Source organism: Saccostrea cucullata, unplaced genomic scaffold (assembly GCF_032062105.1).
Source record: "Saccostrea cucullata isolate Sc308-1 unplaced genomic scaffold, CSIRO_AGI_Scuc_v1 ctg2042, whole genome shotgun sequence".
Taxonomy (NCBI): domain Eukaryota; kingdom Metazoa; phylum Mollusca; class Bivalvia; order Ostreida; family Ostreidae; genus Saccostrea; species Saccostrea cuccullata.
Window position 1 is genome coordinate 244643 of NW_026926591.1, and position 23984 is coordinate 268626.

A 23984-nucleotide genomic window follows, 5' to 3' on the forward strand; every position below is an offset into this window, starting at 1 on the left:
GTGACGTCATAAACGTCGATTGTTCATCCGCACCATCGGACTTTGGCGTGTCAGACCATCGCACATTAGCGTCGCGCGTCTCATAGGAAACCAACCATCGGACTTTTGCGTGACCATCGGACTTTGGCGTCCGTAAAGACCGCGTGCCATCGGGGTTTGGCGCAGACCATCGGGGTTTGGCGAGACCATCGGACTTTGGCGTCACCATCGCACTTTGGAGTCTTACATATATTAACCCATTATTAAAAGTAGGTACTTGTATATTATTTTATTCTTATTTCATTGTGAGTTAGAGTAGATTTTCTTCTGCACGCAAGTAACTTTACTCATTAAGAGGCACCGCATTGAAAAACCAGGCGATGGATGGCACGTTGCATGTCATTTTAATTATTTTCTCATGTACACTTATTAAAGCAAGTGTTTACATATTACAACATCAACAAATTATTAAGTATACTTCTTGGCCTATTTTTTCTAAATGCTTAATTTTAAGTGCAAAAAGGTTACATGAGGGTAAAAAAAAATGACTACTTTTTTATTTTGTTTTAAGAGGCAGTCCACCGAAAAACCAGGGGGATTAAACTGATAGGCGGCCCATGCAATGTGACAAATATTTGATATTATCTTGAAAACATTACCAATATAGTCCAAATGGAATTATTAAATCGAAGTTTTGTTTTAAAAATGTTTATTCAGTCAAATTAAATTTTGTATTGATGACTTCCCCAATATAAACCGTGGAATCTAGGTTAGAAACAAGAACACCAATTTCTAAGATATTTTAACAGAACTATAGTTAAAACCAGACTAAATCTAAGAAAAAAAATCAGTGGGAAAAATACTTTTCAATTACTCTTTAGAGTGCATTATCCTAAATGTTTAATTATATTTAATTCAAAATGTATTATGTTCAAGGATGTGAAAAGATGAGATTTTTTTCTGATTATCCGGGAATAATGAATACTTTAGATTTACGGAGAATTTAACTCAACGAAAGTTGAGATGTTTACTTTATGATGTTTGTAAAAAGTTAAAAATACATATATATGCAATAAATAGCCCTCGGTACGATTAAAAATGTAAAAGAAACAAAAGAGAAGTCAAAAAATATTTATTGCTGAACTCCCCACTTTCAGTTGGTATGTAACTACACACTGTATATATATAAGAACTTATTTTCTTATTTATTAAGTTCAATTTTCAAAACAGGAAACACATGAAAATATTTTCTGTATGTATAAACAATTTCGCCACAGATAGAATCTAACTCTTTAATAAATTCCTGAGAAAATAAAAAAAGAGAACCTTTACTTTGAAATTAGATATTTAATGAAACTAGGCTGTCTGTCCTTAGTTGTTGCATATTGCATGTACAAATACCTTTTTTAAAAATAACGAATATCAAAACATCAACGGATGTTTTACATGTTATTACGAAGGTTGTCCGTAAATGTCGTGGACAACATTGATAATTACTGACAATCATTGATAAAATATATGAAACTATTTTTTTCTTGAAATCAATGTTTCAATTAATACATATGCATATTTTTAACAAAAACTAAGCACAGAAAGATACATTTTTATAAGATTCGAAAAAGACACATATTCATACCCTGAGCACTAAAATGAAAACCTTGACGTTCCCCGACGTCAAAAGCTTACTACATGTAACATTTCATCATCAAAAATGTGTACAAACCGTTCATATTTTATATGTTAAAATAATATTTTACTCTTCCTGTCTCAAATCCTGCAAATTATCAAACCTTTGTCCGCGTACAAACAACTTTATTTGAGGAAATACAACAAAGTCACGTACGAAATTCAAATTTTTACAATACTGCAATATCGAAATGAAGGACTTTCTTCACGCATATCATCCTGTAAACTGTTCAATCCGTACAAAAATTTTATATTCAACTTAAATACTTAAAAAAAAAAGGCTTCATTTACCGACTGTTTACAGCCTTAATGGGTCTCTGATAGTGTTTTTTTTTATGTCTACACAAAGTTTTTTCACTGCTCTCTGCTCCAAATTTTCCGTAAACGTCTTTTTTTTCGAACAATGTCGATTTTTTCTTAAAACATTCTAACATCGATGTTTCAGAACAACTCTAAACGTTCAATTTTTGCAGGTTTAAAGTTCTAACTTTTGTCAAAATCATAATTTAAAAGCAAATCGAAAAATACTCATCATTCCTGGATAATTAGATGGAACTAAAATCTCATCTTTTCACAACCCGATTTTACAAGAAATGTTTATTATATTATAAACACTGAAATACTTATATTTACCCATATCATAACAAAACAATTTAAAAACTAGTTCTCAGACATGTATAAAATTACAAATCAAAACACACATGTTTTCTTTTACATCTAGCAGAGACGCAACCCTTTAATAAAGTATATTTTGATACAAAAATATTATTTGACATTAAGGATTATAATTGCACTCTGACGAATAATTTAACAGAAAAGAGACATTGTTAATTTTTTAATCTCTTTGTTTGCACATTTGCAAACTTCTCCTGAAAACACATAAGTATTTAACTAGGACGAAATATTTATCAGGTATATGACGTCATTGATACATCAATTGAAACGTGAATTCAACCTGAATAATTCAGCCAATCTTAATTTAAATATTATTTCAGGAGGCGATTATGAATTCTATTTTGAAAATAAGGTATTTTTTGTGATTAGTAGATTAACCGATGCCAGATAATAATTGCATCGCAATTTAAAAAAAAAAAATCGTCTATATATTTTGTTAGAAAACTACTGTCAAATGTTTTCCCACGGATTTGATTTGTGGGAAACCGGTCCAGAAAGATTAAATATTTCTAGAATTAGTTTAGCGTGAATTATAGTCCTGTTTAAATGTATTGGAAATTACAATTCTTTGCTTCTGACCAACTTTCAATGGTTTATGATGGGAAAATCAAGAACACGAAATAGAAATATAAATATTTTACTAAATCAGCAATTTTCAAAAAAAAATCTTCAATTACTTATTCCACTTGGACAACACTGATATTGCTTTCAATAAAATATCAAGAATTCGTCACATTTTATGTGCTGCCTATTAATTTTATATTGTATGGTTTTTCGTTGAACTGCCTCTTAAATAACTCCTTTTCGTTTTCGCCGAATTTTTAATACTCTTTTTCTATGTGTATCAAATATAAAATAAATGCCATTTTTGGTCTTATCGAGTCAACGTTTTCTTAAATAAACGATTTACTTCCGTGATTCAGCTTGTAAGGTTTACATGCACAGTCATGTACGTGCTCATTCTTATCATAGGGATTTTTATGTTTTCTTCTGCTTATGGTGAGAAAACTTATATAATCTCAATGTTTTCATCATTTTCTTGGCTTGGCAAAGTTCTGTTATTGTATGTAAATTATTATTCATTCAATGTTTTGAAATTATCTTATCAGACACTTGCTTGATTTTTGTATGACCCATTATTGTTTTCTTTGAATCCACCGTGGGAGTAAATGAAAATTAAACAAAGAGAGAACAGTTCCTTCGAAACGAAAATACAAAGTTGTCTCTTCTGTTTTTTTTTTGTTCAATCAAATCGCGTAAAAAAAAAAACATTTTGTAAATTGTGTTAGATAATGAAATGTTGATAAAAAAGTAAAGTAATGCTTCTTTAGTTTTTTTTTCTTTAAAAATGCGTAGTTTCTATAATAGATACTGGTTGCATGATGAGATGTTTCAGAAGAAATGCTTTATGTTTTGTCATACACACGTCTTACGTCTTGCTTGACGTGTTATGCATATAAGATAACGTAGAAAGGACAAAATCACAGAACATAAATTACCTAAAATGGATATGTATGGTATTAAGCTTTTTTTGGTGAATTCAAATTCATATATGAATACAAAACAGGCTTATAAAGATAAATCTATCACTCAGTGTTTACAGCCGGTAAAGTAACAATTGCACAAATATCATATTGATCCCTATGTATCAACGCTAAATTTCATAAAAGCTTTTATACAAATGCAGAACCGTATTGCAGGTTTCTTTATAGGGTGTTTTGATAAAGAATATGTAAATAATATTAGGGAAACCTAACTGGGTTAGCATAGAGTTTCTTTAATTTTAAAGGGGAAATGGTTTTGTCTTCGGGATGGAATATTTGTCTGTTTATTATACGCTTCAATTTCTATTTGAGTAAATGCTCAAGTACGGAAATGGACCAATGCTAGGGGCGCCCGCGTGGTGATGTGGGAAGAGTGTCTGCTTTAGAGTAGCGGGGTAAGGAGTCAATTATTACCCCGCGGTTTAGAAACCCACCGTGTACCCTGGAGATCGGTCCTTCGGATTAAACCGATTCATGTGAGGTCCCGTGTCACAATAGGTCCTTGTACGAAAATGATTCCTCAATAGCGCCCAGTGCTGAGTAAAGGACAAAATTTGCAACTCTCCACCGGTAAGTGGTGGCGTTTCCGTATGAGTGAAAAATTCTCTAGAAGGACGATCAAACAAACACAATTTAAAAAAGATGAATTAAAGAAACGTGCGTACTTTTGTTTCCCGTAATCACATCCAATGATATTATTCTAATATTAAAATTTAAGCAGTCTACACCACCAAACCCTTCTCCTCAAAAAATGCTTTAATAAGCACCTACGTTATACACTGTATTTGTACATGTACCCCGCTAAAATTCATGCTTTACGGTATTTCATTAGAATGTGTTAAGGTGGTATTTATATCAAAACCTGTTTATTTTTTGTCAAATATGAATAATACTTGTGCAAATTGAAATTATAATGCTTAAAAATGATTTAAATAATAAAAATAAAGATAAAGCAATAAATAATAATTTTTTCTAACTCGTCAAATTTTCAAATGGTTAATAGTGGTTTACTAAGTAAAGGAACAATTCTGTGGGCAATTGTGTCTGTGGTATTAATTAACCTTTTTATTTCTGATTTACGCAATTATGTAAAAAATATTTTAAACGTACCCTCCTATAAAAGAAGACAAAATGTGAATTGTACTAAATGGTGTTTGCTTTTTAATTCATTTGAAGTGAATCTGAAACCTACTTTTTTAAATAAAATTATACGGCAATTACCCTTACTTCATACGGAAATAATTTTCTTTCGCATTATTTGTGCTTGAATATAACTTTATTTCATTAGAAAATCTGTCTCTTCGGAAACCAACTTGGCAGAGTTCATCACATGATGCCTCTGTTTCCGGTCCTGAAAAAGCGGTTGATGGTTCGAAAACAGACTTATCCTATAGTGGACATAAATGTAGTGTATCAGCTGATAAACGGATGAATGCCACGTGGTGGGTTAACCTTACCGACATTGTTAGCATACATGACATTGTGATTTACTACAGGACCGACAAGGAATCCTGGGGTAAGTATAGAAACATGAGATTATGAAAAAAAAAAAACTGGTAAGAATAGATTATGACAGATCCATAATAAAAGAATACAACCGTTGAAACTTTTACATACAATTAACAATAAAGAAAAAATAAGTTGTTTCATTCCATTTTCTTTAAAATTGTCAAATACACAATTCCAGGCATAAAAACGCGAAAACAATACATTTCATTGCAATTTTCTATTTTTTTTTCAAGTGTAATATTGGATCTACATGTATATTAATCTCAAATATTTATCTTCAATATTTAGCTTTCACCAATCATCAGGTACACTCAAGTATACACGATACGAAGGAATGAATTTAAAATCTTTTTGTTCAGTCATATAATTATTTAACATTCAATTCATTAAGAAATGTATTCTTTCATAATTTTCTATTGTCACAAAGAGTTCAGGTTATATTAAATGTATTTTGAACAAAATTAAAGAAGTTTTGATTGTTTTAAAAAATTCTGGATGTGTGAAGAAGAATGTTGCTTTATAGTCATTTTTTTTTTATCGTTTATTTAAGGACTTTCTTTGATTAAATTCTGGAGGTGCGTGCGGTACCTATTATCTGCTTCTATATAATTTCTTCAATGAACCCTTACGGCACATATTGTAGTCCATCGGTAAATATATCGCCAGCGACTAGCCTTTATTTTTCTCTTGAGTAATGATTGACAAAATGTACAGTCTTCCAGAGGCATGTTTTAGGTGACAATACAAATTTTTAGCAATTTACCATTTTGTTGCCGATTTATTGAGTTAAAATGATTATTGAAGTGATAGAGAGAGAGAGAGAGGTGCAATGAGTGTTGCAAATGCAAAGAAATAGACAAACAGAAGGGTATCGAGTGCCAAAGTTTTTTTGTTAATGAGTTTGATGAAATTGAATAGTGAAAGCAAAATATTAGACTGGTTAAAATATCCATCTTTGAAAACAATAAAACGAGTCTTTATATCAAAATACTTCAAGTTTATATTTCTAGGACCATCAAATGGATACACTAGCAGATTTATGGGATTCTACGTGTACATTTCAAACACAACAAACAGAGAAGATGGTCACTTGTGTTTTCATGACACAAACTACACCACAGCCACAATCCCCACCGTTGCTAACATTACATGTCCATTTTATGGACAATACGTGATCTACTATAACGAGAGACCAGTCAGAGACAGTTACACGACAGGACACTCTACATATGCCTTTAGTGAACTTTGTGAGGTCGAGGTTTATGGTAGGTGAAGCATATTGACTTAATAAAATTGACATGGTCTATAAATCAAAGCAGATTTTTCTGAATTTATAGATATACATATATATTTTTAATTTAGTATTTATTTTTAATTATCCCTTTATAAATCAGTTCATACAATTGGTTTTTTTTTTATTTATGTCACGTAATTCATTGATTATAAGGTTGTTTAAGTCCCAGACGTTACGGATCTGATTGCTCAAAAGTTTGTCCAGAAAACTGCAAGGAGTACTGTCACATAGAATCGGGAAATTGTCTACTGTGTTCCACTGGTTACAGAGGGGACCGCTGTGAACAAGGTAGGGAGTCTGAATAAGGCATGTGCATTAATGACAAACAAACTAATGAAACAAGAATATCAGCAGTTTCTCACAAGATCATCATTTTCTTAGTCTTATGGTCGCCAAAATGACCTTGTCAGCAAATATACTTACAAGTCATGTAATCGTTATATCAAATGCTAATTGATGATGTTGAAACTAATTGTTAAAACAAAAAATACATATAAAGTTGTTAACGGAACCCCCCTGCAATTTCACGATCATGACAAGGACCACCCGGCGGGGGTAACCGATCGGCATAGGACACTCCTCCATGGTACTTGATCATTTTTCTTATTCTTTTTTTTTATGTAATAAATCAAGGAAAATTATAGATCTGAGTACAAATTATTTTATAAATGAATAAAATCTATGAAATGTATATTTTATTGTTTATATTTATAAATTCTTCATGTTATACGTGTTTGTTCAAATCTTTAAGATCCAAACATACCTTCAGCTTTCTTTCTGGATAAATTATTACAACACAAGAGTTGCGTAAATTGTCATTTATGAAAAAGAAATGAAAATTGGTATTTAAAATACAATAAATGGTAAGATCCAAAAACCCTATATAAATATTTTTTAACATTCAAAAAAATCGTATAATGATCTCCACTGTCACATCTCACAATTTGAAATAACAGAACAAAATGTAAAACACATATACATAACAAGCAAAAAGTTGTTAAAAATAAAACAGAAGCCCACAAAATGTAAACAACATTTGCAAAACTGTAAACCATGATTAAATCAAAATGTACATGGACGCACTACATGCACAAACAAATCCACACGTGTATATCTTGGAATATTTTTGTTTAATGGAGTGCACTCATTCACGAAAACAACGGCTTATTGTGAATGAACTATTGTTTATGTAGGTTTTAATTAAACAATATTTTATTCACAAATGTTAGGGTGAATTGCCTTTGTCAGCTCCGCCCATTCTTTCTGTTTCAGTTTGTGAAACTGGATTTTATGGAGAAAAATGTAACTATACTTGTGGATATTGCAAAGATAATAAAACATGCTATCCAACAAATGGGACGTGTTTGAAAGGATGCGCTTCTGGCTTTCAGGGATTGCTTTGTAGTACAGGTAGAAAATTTATGGACACAGTATGTGGGTTGATTGTATTATTTTTACTTTAGAGAAGTCTAGAGATTAATAAAAAAATATAAATGCATTTAGTATATAAAAAAAGACTGAGTTTGTCATCAATTGGAAAGAAAAAAATCTTATTGTGGAGATAAAGTAAAAAAAAAAATCTAACGGCATCTTTAGCTGTAACCAAAATGATATTCTTTAAGTTTTTCAATAAATATAAACATCATTATTTAGAATGTGCACCTGGATTCTTTGGGGACAATTGCATCCTGGCTTGTGGTAAATGTAAATCTCCCAAGAAATGCAATCCAATAAACGGGACGTGTGAAGATGGTTGTATTGCGGGATATGGAGGTTTGCTTTGCAATGAAGGTAAAAAATAAAAAATTGTAATATCGAAAAAATTATGAACACGAAGAAATACACATTCCTACTTAATGTATGAAAATCATCAAAACGATTAGATTAATTGTCAAAATAAATATAGTAAATCCATGACTAAAAATGGATACACTATACTTTATGCATATTAAAAAACAAATTCAAACATTTATTTTTTTTTATATAAAATATTTTATTTCAAATACATACATAGTTTCATATTTGAGGCATCACCTCCGCAGAGGCCCTCATCATATACCTCACCTGGGGTGACAGGGGCTCCCTGGATCGGCAACAAGTTTTATATATGTATGATAGGTAAATCAAGAATAATTTTGTTAAATAAATATATCAAGCATAAACTTATATAATATAGTGTATGATTTTAGTAGAAAGTAGCTCTATTATAAATATAGTTGGTAACATTGACATCATGATTATACAATTCAATAGACGATAATTAGCTGCTTCAAAAATATGCAGCAGTGACATCATGTTTACAAAACAATATAAGGTTATAGTAGAATATACATAAATTTTACAAACAGATAGTTGACAGTAATATCATGCGGCAGGACTAGCTTTTATAGTTCACCTTCACAGTCCATTTTGTCCTGCCACATGGATGTACAGGTAGAGGGCCAGCTCACCCTCTACTACATATAAAATTGATACAATTAATATACATATTATTACATGTATAAGTTTTGTGACAACAGTTCAAGGATTTTAAAATCTGAATTTATACATTTTGTCTTTTTAATAGTAGAATACAATTGCATCAGCGCGTTTTTTTTAAAAAGCGACACATTCCTTCATATGTAACTTGGTCTTTAACAATTCTACATTTCATTTTATATTTGTAAATCTTACACGCCAAGAATGACAATGTATTATCTAAAATAAAAGGGTATTAGTTGTTGAAAATAATAAAGCCTATAACAATCATTTTCCATGTTATATCTATCTTTATTAGTTGAGAAATTTTACTCCAAAATGGCTTAATCAAGTCACATTCAAAAATCAAATGTTTGATATTTTCTTGTGTATCGCAAAAATCACAGTTGCCACTGTTGTTTTTATCCCACTTACTAACGAATAGATTTGTAGTCAACAGATTATGTAGTAGCTTATAACTAAATTCTGATACAGATTTATCAAATAATGAGCGAACTTTATTTTCATATATCGTATCGAAATGACACTTATCTATTTGGAATTCTCTACACCAGATATTTTCCATGATTGGCGTGTGCGATTTCTTTTTTATTAAAATGTTGTAGAAAAAATAAGATTTTTTATTAGAAATATCTTCAAATTTACCTTCAAAATAGAATTGTTGATTAGCGTTTGCGTTTAAGAAGTTTATAGCTTGCATGTTTATAAATGCGAGAATAGTGTTTCTTTAAGGCGGTCTTTACAATTAGATAATCGCATAGGAAATTATTAGTGGATGCTGATTTTTCTTTAATTTCATTTACACTTTTGAAACCATTGTAATTAAAAAGGTCTTTTACTAAAAAAGACCCCCTTTGGTCCAATTAGGAAAGAATAGTGGTTTACTTTTAAAGCAAATGTTTTTATTAAGCCAAATATTCTAATTTGAAAGATTTGTAAAAAGTATTGTCCTTACATTCATTAAAAGCCAAGACAACCTCTTTATAAAACTCAGGAAGGGAGTAAAGTATGAGATCATTGTAATTTGTTACGCTTGAATTTGTTAAAAACGCAAAATCTATATTATTTTTGTACAAAACAGCATTCACGAGAAAGAGTAGACTGCTTTTATCCTTCGAAATCTTTTTAACCCATGAGGCTTTAATAGCTTTGACTGTAGACTCAAAGTCAGTGATACCGATTCCACCTTCGTTTATGCTTCTTATTAAAGTTTTGCGTTTAATTCTTTCACGGTTACCCCAAATGAAGGAGAATATTATTTTGTTTAGACTTTTGATGAAAGATTGCTCTGGGTTCTCTAATATTGAAGCAGTGTATAATATTTTTGAGATTAATAGAAAATTTATAATTTGACATTTTTCAAAAATAGTTAATTTTCTGCTTCGCCAAGAGTCAAGTATCTTTTCAAATTCTCATAATTTGCATAGGCAGCTTTTTTCATTTCTTTCTGCTTCGTCATGCCCGATGTATATGCCGAGGCATTTTATTGTTTTAGAGTTAATTCTGACACCATGTTGAGATGTCTCCCCTTCCATGTCTTGTTTAAGTTCTCCCAATAAAATACATTCTGTTTTTGATAGGTTCAACGTTGTACCGGACATTGACCCGAAATCTTCAATGATTTTAATTACGTGTTTAAGAGATTCTTCATCTTTGACTGGAAAAGTACTATCATCCGCATGCTGCATGCATTTTATTTCCCTTCGCGTATTACATATTTTAAAACCTTGAACATAATCTGCTTCATTTACCTTTGTAGATAAAATTTCCATTACGAATAGAAATAATATAGCTGAGACAGGACACCCCTGTCTGATGCCTCTATTCATCTGACATTTTCTAGAAATCCAGCAATTATTTTTTTATGTGAAAATGAGGGTTTGTTTATAAAACTTTGATCCATCTGACAAAGTTGTCACCGAAGTTAAACTTCTTCATTGATTGAATCAGAAATTCCCACTCAACTGAGTCAAACGCTTTCTGAAAGTCAGCAAATAACAGTAAACCCGATTCATTGTTTCTTTCCCGGTATTCAAAGATATCTAAAATAAGTCTGGCATTCCTACCTATATATCGTTCTTTTATATACCCAGACTGATCCGGGTTAATTAATTTATTTATATTTTTTTTAAACGTCGAGAAAAAACGCAGGCTATAATTTTGTAGTCGCAATTTGTTGAACTTATGGGACGGTAAATTTCAGGTTTATCAAGATCACCTTTCTTGTGAATTAAAGACAAAACGGAACATTTTTGTGTATTTGTTAACTCCTGTTCGCATCATACATATATTGTTTTAAATGTTTCCAAAACATTTTGTAAAACTCAACTGGTAAACCGTCGAGTCCAGGGGATTTGTTGTTTTTCATTTCAAGTACTGCCTCGGAACATTCTTTTAATGTAGGAAATTTGTCAAAAAAATCTTTCTCGTCATCAGTAAGCTTAGTTTGCTTTTCAATATCGCGTAGGTAATTATTTATTCTTTCAACTGTAATTTTCTGAGATGAATACAAGTTTTCATAGTTGATTAAGACTAGTATATCATCGGTCTTGATAAAGATTTTTTCATTGACTCTAATTCTGTTTATAACGTTATGTGATTGATGTTTATTTTCGAGCCTTAAAAAGTATGCTCTATTCTTGTCACCCTCATCTATCCATCTTGCTCTTGATCGAATTTGTGCTCTTTTTGCCTTGTTTTCGTAATAATTATCGAGTTGATTTTCAAGATCTTTTTTTCGTATCATATCTATTTCTGTAAAGTGCTTTTTTCCATTGTTCAATTTCGTTTTCGATCTTTTGTATTTTTTCCCTTTGAGTTTTGTTTCTGTTTTTACAGTAGTCAATACTAAGTTTCTTGATGTTAAACTTAATTAGTTCCCATTTAGTTTTACAATTGCTGTTATTTCTAATTTCTTCGGGTAAGTCAGCGAAAAAATTGTTGATTAAATCATAATACGGCGATTCTTTTAAAATCGATGTGTTTAACTTCCAAAAACTTTTTCCGCGTGTATTTCCAGAAATTTCACATTTAAAAACGAGAGCAAGATGATCGCTTAATCTTGGCTTAGAAACATTTGGCGGTTTTCGTAGAAAGAAATTTAAAGGTCTGTGGCAGAAGTTGTCAGTGAAAAATACGTAATCAATTCTACTTTTAGGTACGTTTTGCCCGTCACACCAAGTATAATCATTTTTCTGGTGATTTAAATTTAGCCAGAGATCAATGAATGAAAACCTAGAAATTGTATCTTGCATTATTTTTGCGCTTTTGTCTCTCTTGTTATTTGAATCAGAATTGAGATCGCCAACAAAAAATATGTTTTCTTCATTTAAACTATATTGCGATATCCATTTAGAAACCTTTTTGAAAAAATCAGATCTTTAATTTTCAGTGTTTAGTGCATATATATTGATAAGGGTTATATTTTTGTTATCGTGTTCAATATTTAACAATATAATGCGATCGTCATTAGATCTGTGTTGATTTTTAAATTTAAATGATAATTCTATTTTAAACAATATTGTGACCACCCCTACTGTGGGGGGAATTAGAAAAACAATGATAAGAAGACCTTAGCCATCTTGCATTGTACTGCGTCTCCTTTTCTGATACAAAATGAGTTTCTTGCAAAAATGCTATGTCGCAGTCAACATTTTTTAACCACTCATACAAAATACATCTTTCGTTATAATCATTCAACCCCCTACAGTTTAGTTTAACGACAGACATTTTAAGCTAGACATTGTGACAAAAGGAATAATATTGCTTTACAAAGTGAGAAAAAAAGGAAATAGTTTCTAAATATTACAGTAATTTTACCCTAAGTAGCTGTCAATTCCTTGCTGCTTGGCCTTACGCTGGGGCCTTGGTTGGGACGCCGCGCGTGGTCTTTGCCTGAATTTATCTGCAATTCGCTGAATGATTTTGCCCATCACGTTTTTACCAGGCCAGGCATCTGGGTTTGTGCACAGGGTTTTCTCCGCGTCTAACCCGGTTCCCCAGTAGCGGTCGTAAACCGAATGAGCAAAGATGACGTTTGGTTTTGATGATGTAAGGAGATCCTTCATATCCTTTAAATGGGCTACCTTGGCACCGATGATTTCCTTCATCACTGATTCAGCTTCTTGTCGCCACTGTGGTGACTCGGAAACGGATTAGCCAACGAATTTACAATCTAGAGCGGTTTTAACTTCCCGGATTTTTTCTGCAGCGATCAGCTGGATACTGGCAACTGCACAAACGACCGCAGATGTGCCGCTTGCAAAAACACCGGGCATGACCCTGGAGATGAGTGTTGTCCGGAGTATGTTACTGGCAACCCCAAACATCTGGAAACATTCAACGGCGAAAAGAATATCATATCCAACTTCTATTCCTGTAAAGTAGACATCTATGGCGAATCCTTTTCATCTGCAGAGCAAGCTTTCCAACTCACCAAGGCCATTCGTGCCGGCAATTCAAACATTTATATTTACATTTGCAAATATCTTTCTTAGATGAACTTATTGAAGAGAAAATTATGTGTGAATTTCATTTTGAGGTCAGAGGTCATAGCGCGACCGGATCACAGAGCGATGTGATATTTTGACCAAACAACTTCTAAGTCATTGCGCGTCACTACATAGCAATATGTTGACCCGTGTAATAAATAAAATTTAAATCGAAATGTTTTCGTTTCAAATGTAAATATAATAAACAACAATGTTAAAAAGTTCACAGGGAAATTTACTTTTAGTTGGTACCTGATCAAATCTACTAAGAAGCCCTTCGGGCTTCACAGGATTTGATCACGTGACCAACTAAAAGTTCATTCCCCAGAGAACTTTTTAACATTGTTGTTTATTTCTTCATTAAACATTTTTTTCGTCTATATCTATCATTTGTCGTTGCATGGATATGACTTATTTTTTTATTTGCTTTTTATTTTGATGCCCCCAGTAACCGAAGTATCAGGGTTATATAGTTTTTGTCGTGTCCGTACCTCATTCTTTCTGTCTGTTTGTCTCTTTGTCCGCAAAAACGTTAATCTTTTACAATTCTTTTGATTAAATGGAGCTATTATTTTGATATTTCACATGCGTATTCCTTGTGACAAGACCTTTTCTATGGGGAACACCAAATTGACCTTTTGACCATGGTGTTTGACCCATTTTTACACAAAAATTCCAAACTTATACTATGGCCATATCTTTTGAACAGTAGATGCTAGACATTTTATGCTTCAAAAATTTATTTTTTTGTGGAAAAATCTTTCATTGGATACCAACAGTGTTGAACCCTTGTCCTTGAACTTGGAGATTTCTATACTTATGAAAAAAAAACTTTAACCTTGGCAATAATCTTTGAACGATAAGGGATTGTGCTTTCATACTTCACAAGTGTAATTCTTGCGAGAAGACCCTTTATCACATACATGTACCTAGAATTTTGACCCTCTGACCTTGACCTTGGAAATTGACCTACTTTAAAAATGCAAAGATTGACCATTACTTTTAGTCGGTTAGGGTTAATGCTTTTATATTTTAAATATTTTATTCCTGTGACAAGACCTTCAAATTGATTTCAAGAACTTTGACATTTTGACCTTGTCCTTGGAGTTTGAGCTACTTTTAAGTTTTAAACTTAGGCATAGTTTTTGTTGCATTAGGGGTAGGGCTTCTACACTTCAAAAATGCATTCTTTGTGGCAAAATATTTCATTGGATTCCAATTACATTGACATTTTTTCATTTACCTTGGAGATTTCCGTACTTATGGAGAAATTTTAAGCTTGGATTACTTTCATGTTTAAAGATCGTTTTGCTATTGAAAATACCTCCTTTAAGTACCAATGTATTAAATTTGCATTTAAGAAAACTTTTATCTTCGCTTTGTTGCCATACGGGGGCATCGGTGTTTCACAAACAAACATCTTGTTTCATAAAGAGAACATGGCATATAACTATCCGACCTGGCAAAGCTCAACTCATGAGTCAAGTTTTGATTCTTTTAATGCCGTTGATGGACTGAAAACGGATTTTTTCCATTTCTGGAATCCAATGCAGTATATCAGCAAATGGACGTAAACAGGCAACATGGTGGGTGAATCTAACTGAGATACGAAGCATACGTAACATTATTATATACTACAGGACGGGAAACAAAATTTGGGGTAAATGCAATTAATATGTCAGTATATGGATATTAGAAATATTTAAAAAATAATGGTGAAATTATTGGATAAATTATGAAATATAGCACTTTTATATGCACAATTTAAAAATCTAATTTAGTTTCACATATTTTTCTTCTTCAGATTTTCATGTTTTTTTAGGTAACGTTTTAAATCTCAAAAATGGAGAAATGAACTCTCGCGTGTAGCTGCAGAACTTAGCTCTCTGCTTGGGAAAATCGGGCAAATAAGGCAGAGAGATATAAATCCATGCATTGAAAAAACCTTTAATTTATGCCGACGATTTTTTTTTTCGCTCACTTCAGGTATTATTTTTTTGTAACTAATTTTTGTTTGCTCTTAGATTGGTATCCCATATATTTTACTCAAATTATTGATTCTTTATTTATCTTTCAACGGTCCGAAACAGTCCCCTCTGGATTTGGAATGTCGCTTTGTCCATCCCTAATAGGACCAAATTCTCTACCCTTAAATGCCCGTCAAGTACATAATACTCTAATAGGACATTAAAGAATCTTATATTGGAATAGGAATCTTGCCCGCAAGAAAGTTTCCAAAATTTCATTAATTAAGCAGAAGTTAATTAACAAAGATTGCATTGAAGTTTACGGGGGAAAAGCGCTCTTTCAAAATAAAATTTAAATAATTTGAATATCAATAAATGTTGCTGTGGAAATATGCACTGAAACATAAAAAATAGAATGATAATTGAAAACAATTTTTTACCGGCTAATTTTTTTTAAAATGAATTTTATATCAATTTAAAACAAAGACAGACAATTCTCTCCGAAATTCAATGTCGTAAAATAGGACTCATTCTACTATACATACTGATGGTTATAAATAAGAATAATGTCTAAATAAACCGATTATCTAATGCCTACATATCTGTTTTGTATTCAATTTAATTGAATTTGTTCCCATAAGGGATTTAATACCTAAAGAGATTCCAATTTTATGTCCACTTCGGAGTTCAACAAACGGCTCTTCTTGAACTGTTGAAAGGTAACTAAACATTTATGATAAATGTATGGTTAATTATCGGATATCATTTATTAAGCTGGGGACAGAATATTAGAAATTGTACGTGAATTGAGCTGTAAAAAATCGGCGGCGTAAATAGAAGGCTTTTACAGCACATTTATCTGTGGTATATCTGCTCGAGTTTTCTCAAGCAAAGTTCTACAGCAATTTTGCATGTATTGCAAAGCAATATATCAATTAAGATAAACAAACATTGGCGATTCTAAACGAAAAACATATGTTAATCACTCTGTTAGTACTATAAATACCAATTTACATTGTAATGTTTGAGTGATATCCTGCAGATGAGAGTAATGGCTTCACATCCCGATTTATGGGGTTTTATCTCTACGTATCGAACACAACAAATATTCAAAATGGTCATCTATGTTTTCACGACACAAACTACACCAGATCCACGATACCAGCTGTCGCTAACATAAGTTGTCCAGTACACGGGCAGTATGTTATTTATTACAACGAAAGGCCAATAAAGAACGATAACAGAACAGAAGTTTCTCAATTTGCGTTATCTGAACTTTGTGAAGTGGAAGTTTACGGTGAGATGTCTACACCTAGTTTTGTTCTTGAATTTGTATAAAACCAATATGTTTTTTTTTGTTTATAATAAACCAAAAAAAAAAAAAAATAATAATCCAAATAAAAACCATGCTATCAGTTTACATGTTTTGCGAAAATTATAATTCAAAGATGCACATTAGGGATGGCAATCGAAAAAAGAATTCTTAATCGGTTAACTGCGCAGCACTGTTAAGGCGTACTATGAAAATCAACGGAAAATAGACGTGCAAAAAAGGGGGCTATTTTTAAAACTGAATTTATTTTAATTTAGCTGTTTTATTATCACAGACGTAAATACTTATGGAAATAGCATAGTATAACCCACTCTGTACTGTATGAAGTTTGGTCCCATCGATGGACAGTCACGTGATGAATGCATAGTTCGTGTACTGAATGTAGGTCATTAACATATTTCAATATCGCAAGGGCATACCCTAGTTGAAATTAAAAAAAAATCAAGCTATTAATTATTTCTACATACCTCGTAGTTTCTGAAAAGTGCTGCTGCTTTGAATAGAATTCGCGTTTTAATTGTTAAATTTTCAAGTAAATAGGCCAATGTCGAAATGCAATGTATGTTTGACTTTAACAAATTATTTTTGTACTTATAAAATCACGCCCTCGATTCAAAGAAAGCAGCAGCACTTTTCAAGTTAAGGAAAATATCCTTTATCTATATTCAAAAAATGGTTAAGATCTATGCAGTGTATGCCCTTGCGAAAGTACGATTTTATGAGGCATCTCGATGTAAAATATACGTAACCTGTACATAAAAACACGACATAATTAATAAAATACATTCTCTTGCTAGTTAATAAATAGTCGGACTAAACAAAGGATATACATTGGTATTTATCAACTATTTAAAACCTGTAAATAATGTTCCGTTTAATAATAAAACGCAATTTTCATTGTTAAAAAATTCCTCAATCTGCCTCTCACATCACATGAAATACGTCATTTTTACCAAAATGATGTTATGTTTACAAGTTCATCGCGATCAGTGCTTTGCTTATAACCAGTTACATGGGATTTAACTTGCAACTTTTTTTAATGCATTGATAAGTTTTATTGTTTTTTATTCTGTTAATATAGTTAAAAGTTGCTTATTATTTCATTTTCAGGTATTATGAGAAATACATAAAAGTCATATTTTTGAGTGACGTCACAGTAAACTTTTCCTGTATAAATTAGGCCCCGACCCCTTTTTCAAGCCTTAACAATGCTGTGTGAAAGACCTTTCGACCGACTAACCGGTTAATCGTATTAAAATATACATAAACTTTCCTCGACATTTTTTTATAAGTATTCTATGTGTAATAAATTAACAATTTTTGTGCTAAGATTTCTATTTTAAAATGAGATTTAAGTTAATGGTGTCCAATTATACAAATACTAACCGATTGCAGTTTTTATAAACGATTGCTATACTTCCAACCGAGTAATCGGTTAACCGGTTAAAATTGTCTACTCTTATATAAATATAATACGTGTGTGAATATCGCATTTAAGGTTGTTCTTCACCAAGACACTATGGCTGGGAATGTTCAAAACCATGTCCAATGAATTGCATTGATTTCTGTCACATGGATTCAGGAAGTTGTAAACGTTGTAAGCCGGGCTTCAGAGGTTCTCAGTGTGAACAAGGTAAGTCTTCGCTTTGTATTAAAAATATGTTTATACATGTATTATTCCGTAATATATATTCTACCATTTTATACTTTTTTTATATCAGACCAAAAAATATACATGTACCTAGCTATAAAATATATTTTATCATCTGATTAAATCACCTCTAGAGTATTGGGGATATGTTGACAAATCTGTTTTTTATTGGAGTCAAAACAACTGCCACCCAATATATGGAATGTGATTTAGCGCTTGTTCTGAAGGATATTCCTGAAAACAAAAGGAACAATGTCCATTAAAATCAGTAATTGCACAATCTTTAAAATGAAGAATATGCAAAAGCGCTGGTGCTAAGACAATTTATTTTGATATATATATGCTAAACAATTTTATATTAACAAGAAGAAGAAGATCACGATCGCGGTTAGTATAAGATTGTCAGTAAAATATCAATCAGTTCAAACTGTATTAACTTATCTGAACTACCTAGATATGATAGAAAATAGAGGTCAATGCATACTTGAGCTGATATGACGGGGAAAGTGTAATAAAGGTTTACATTCCTTTCACACGGCATGAGGATTTTTTGGCTTTGTTGTTTAATTAAACTGTTGGAATTGTTTGATAAGTTCCAGTGTGCTGACATAATGTTGAATATTTGAAATTTACATACAAGTATCCCTATTCCATTCACTTGTCCTTTAGGCACATATTGAAACATTAGGGAAAAATTAAATGTCAAACGCTCCTCTTACACATCCGTAACAATGTTTGAGTTTATAAATCATGTTTACATTTAACTGACACAAGTGCTTAACGAGGCCCGATCTACTTGATCTGCGCATACGTTTCAACGCAACGTCGACTCAGGCACGTCCCAATACCCTTGACTGCCGTCACAATTGAACACAATAACGTCGCAATTAAAATGACGTCAAATTGCTCTAAAATGTTTCGCTGATCTTGCTTACCTAGTAGCTTTAGACCGTGCATTGAAAGCTGGCATTTTCTTTTATTTTATTTTAAATATTTAGATTAAAAAAAACAACTTTGGAACATAATTAATTTTAAGGGATTAACTTTTTGGTAAAGATTCATTAATTTTGTGTTGTTTTATTTCAATTCGTGAGTTTAAAAAAACAAACACTGCATTCAAAAGTAAACGATTTTAGTCTTTCTCTTTGAACATGTTGAAGTGTTTATACACAGTCTTTTTATTGCCGACTTAAATATGCATGGATTATCTTCAGTTTTAAAAAAAATAAAACAAGTCTATAAATCATTTAAATGCAACCACCGAAATCTTTTATTTTTCTATATATTACATGATATTAGTAAAAATCGTAATTTTGTCGCCTTTAGACTTTACCCCCTCCTTCCTCTACCCCGTTTTTCCACGTAAAACAACGTCGCGTGTTAAGAGAAAAATAAAGCATGGCGAGAAAATGATTTCATAATGAAAGAATCATTTATTTTTTAGAAACTAATACAGTATTGCAATCGTTTGTTGGTGTTATGAAACCCATTGCGACCTATAAAATACGTAATTGGATAGAATAAATCCAATTTTTGTGTTTTGACATGACCCCTTTTCACTGCAATAAAGGCTACCTTCAATATTCTTTTCATTTTTTATAAGAAGAATGAAAATTGCATGATATATGTGAAAAACAAAGAATTTCAACATGTTTTTTTTTTTTTATTTGTAAATTTCTTTGTTTATTGAAAGGTTTTAGTATGTAATTGTATATAAAAATTCGACAAATGGTCCATATCTTGACAGTGCCCCCATTTGACTACAATACAGGCAAGGTAACAAAATTTCATTCTAATTTTTCTAAGCATAAATCATAGAAATATATTTCCAAGAATTACATTTTTTTATCATTCCCTTTTCGTAATTTTCAACTAGATCGGGCCTCGTTAATAAGGATAAATTAAAGATATTCTGTGTGAATCTACAAGATAAGTATGCACTGTAAGTAAATTTTGTTGGGGAATTGTATGTAGTTTATCCATTTTTGTATAAATCGCGATAAAGAGAGGAAAATTCCGCTTCTCATGTCGGTCAATTGAATTCCTCGTAAAATATTTTTCTTGAGAAGTAAAAATCAGATTTCCTACCAGCACTTTAAATGTACCAGAGAAAAAAAATGATCTTTATAACAAATTACTTACATTAATGTTGGTTTGCACTTATGCTGATGTTGTTTTTGTGCACATTACATATTGAAATCCAGCTCAAAATATAATGTATATTTCAATGCATTTTAAACTTTCTGACAGTGGTATATCATAACTGCTATCGCGTTTCAGTTCCCAATGTCATAATACAGGGACACAAATTGATGACTTCCCTCCAAATGAATATTATTTTAATTTGAATAGTGTCAGTGAAGTAAGTTTATTCGGAACATTTACTTTACGTAATTCCTGGGGCATGAAGAAAATGCTTAGAACAAACGAGATTATCTCAAGAAACCACGAGAAAAATCATAACGGGACAAACACATCCGTGTATCTTTAATCTTGCATGCTCTCTGTTGTAAAACATTTTTTTTTCTAATTTCTAAATTTAAAGATCTCACTTACTTGACAAAGAACTGAGTGCATCTTTGTTCGAGATCCATAGAATTCTTATTAAGCAGAAGTAAAGGTGGAAGAAATTTTCGATACTAAAGGAATAAAATATCCTAGGCGTGTTTCCTATTGGTCTTCTTATCTTATCTGAAATACAACTCTGAAATAAAAGTACTCCTAATTTAAATACTGTCAATGCATTCTTAATGATGTGTGGATTATTAAGAAATAAACAACAATGTTAAAAAAACCTTAAGTTGGTATGTGATCTTATCTCAAACGATTTGATCCTCTGATCTAAAAGTTCATTTTCCAGTGAACTTTTTAACATTGTTTTATATTACTTATATTTATATTCGAGACGAATAAATTCCGTGTAAATATGCATTTGTTTCACGAACAGGCCGCCGTTTTGCTATGTTGTGATGCGCAAATACCTAGAAGTTGTTTAGTCTTGAAGTCATCTCATTCCAAAATTTTCATGTTTACATTCATGTTAAGCAGTCCGGTTCAGGAAATTATATAGTGAAAGAACAACGATCGCTGTTGAGAATAATCTAACTATTACATAAATTTGTAAAATATTTGAAGTCAGAAGCGGTGGTATCGCCTGTTTTATCTTTTTCATCTTTTTATAACTTGGAAATATTCAAAAACAGGATGCACAATGACAGAAATATGTAGAAAAAATATCACCTCACTCATGATTTAATCGCGCTATGACGTCTGACTTCCCAAATAAAATTCTTTCAGGCTTGAACAAATCTTCAATACAATAGGTACTTCCAGGAAAGATATTTGCAAATTTAAATATATAGAATTTCTCACTCCCTTTATTTTCATTTTTTTTTTTAGAATGCAGAGAGGATCATTTGCCATATATGTACTAAATTTATAACATTATACAAGTCTCTTGAAAAAAAGTGTTTTTTTAATACCATTACCTTTACGATAAATCATTAACATAACAGGGATCAACACGGAATCATTTTAATTTAGGGGGCTCAATATTCGTAGGTAAGCAAAATTTGACATGTTTGTAGGGACATATTTCGTAGTTTACTCATAAATACAATGGTTTAATGAATTAATACGTTATCAGACTAAACGATCGTGGGAATGTTAATTTGTGGGTAAGGGAACATTAATGATTCTACAGTTACAACTGCGGATAAAAACATTATCTTAAACTTTTCTAGAGTGTGATAGTGGATTCCATGGTGAGAGTTGTAGCCTGACTTGTGGACATTGTAAATGGAATAAGGAATGCAATCCAATAAATGGAACCTGTTTGAATGGATGTGCGGAGGGATATGAAAGAGAGTTTTGCAATAAAAGTATGGTTAAACACAAATTGTGAATGGTAGCTTATAAAATTGTACCTGACCATTTATATTTACATTTTAATGATTTTTCTCAATTTTTTTAATAATCAGCATGCAGTGATGGATACTTTGGAGAAAATTGTGCTTTAAATTGCATCCATGCATGTAAAGGATGTAATAGAACAAACGGAATATGTGAGAATGGTTGTCATCCTGGTTGGAACGGAGATTTCTGTCAAAAAGGTGAAACCAGCATAGACAGAAAATACTTTCAGATCTTTCTTTTCACTGAATATCTAAGGACCTTGAGTTTTGGCGGTTTAAACATTTCAACAACTGCCATACGAGTGATGAACAGGGAATGTCCAAAGTTTTCCTGGACAAGTCTTCAATTTCTCTAAAAAGAGTCCGCAATGGCAAAGCTGTACGATTATTTATTAATATTAGACCATGATTTAGTAAATACATGGAAAAATCAATTAAAACAATGAAAAAAAAAACTATGAGGGTTAAACTGTAAATACAAGTGAAATGGTCCAGTCTGAAGAAAAGTTTTTAAGCTCATCTGAGCCTAAAGCTTAAGTGAGCTTTTCAGATCAAATTTTGTCCGGCGTCCGTCTGTCCGCCTATCTGACTGTCTAGATTTATGTCTGTCCGTCCGTAAACTTTTCACATTTTCGACTCCTTTTCAAGAAACGCTCGGACAATTTCCACAAAAATTGCAGCAAAGTTTTCTGCAAGGGTGAAGGGGATGCAAGTTTGTTCAAATGAGGTGTCACATCCTCTTCTAAGTGAAGATAATTGTGAATTATTTGAAAATCAATGACATCTTTAAGAAAAAATTTCTCAAGAACTTATGGACCAGAAAAGATATAACTTGAGTTGAAACATTCCCAGTTATTGTAGAATAAGGTTTGTTCAAATAATGACCTCCGGGGTTAGGGCGGGGCCCCGATAGGTAAATCAATGTCCTACATAGGAATATATATGAAAAACCTTCTTTTCAAGAACCACTGGGCCAGGAAAGAAATAAGTTATGACGAATCATCATCAGGTAGAGTAAAATCAAGTTTATTCAAACCATGACCCTTAGGGTAGGGCAGGGACACAACAAAAAATCAAAGATTTACAATTTTATTTGGTCATATTTAAATGGAAAAATCCTCTATTAGTATTTGAGTATTTCGGGGCAAAATAATTGTTAAAAGTTGTTTAATAAGAAAAATCTTCTTCCATAGAACAAAAAGCAATGTTAAGTTAAATTGATATGGAAGAATCGTTAGGTAGTGTACGTTCAGATTTTTTTTCAAATCATGGTTTCAAGTGGTAAGGAGTGGCAAAAATTGGGATTAAGTTTTGTAAAAAGGAATATGTAGGAAATAAACTTCTGTTCAAAAACGGTAAAGCCATTAGTATTGATAATGAATCATTCTTAGATACTTTAGAATACACGCCCTGTTTTCAATACTAAACTAAATTGTGCTTTCTTTCTACCAAATATGGTCAGTT

At 31.7% G+C, this 23984-nt stretch overlaps 1 protein-coding gene across 1 annotated transcript; it reads left to right on the plus strand.

Annotated features, from left to right (window-relative positions):
- The first annotated feature begins 3277 nt into the window (after positions 1-3277).
- LOC134272168 (multiple epidermal growth factor-like domains protein 10) lies at positions 3278-22510 on the plus strand. The gene is made up of 5 exons (XM_062754420.1): positions 3278-3339; positions 5173-5400; positions 6404-6658; positions 6841-6975; positions 22350-22510. Exons 1-5 carry the CDS (start codon positions 3288-3290, stop codon positions 22508-22510), a joined length of 831 nt encoding a protein of 276 aa, XP_062610404.1. The 5' UTR covers positions 3278-3287.
- The last annotated feature ends 1474 nt before the right edge of the window (positions 22511-23984 follow it).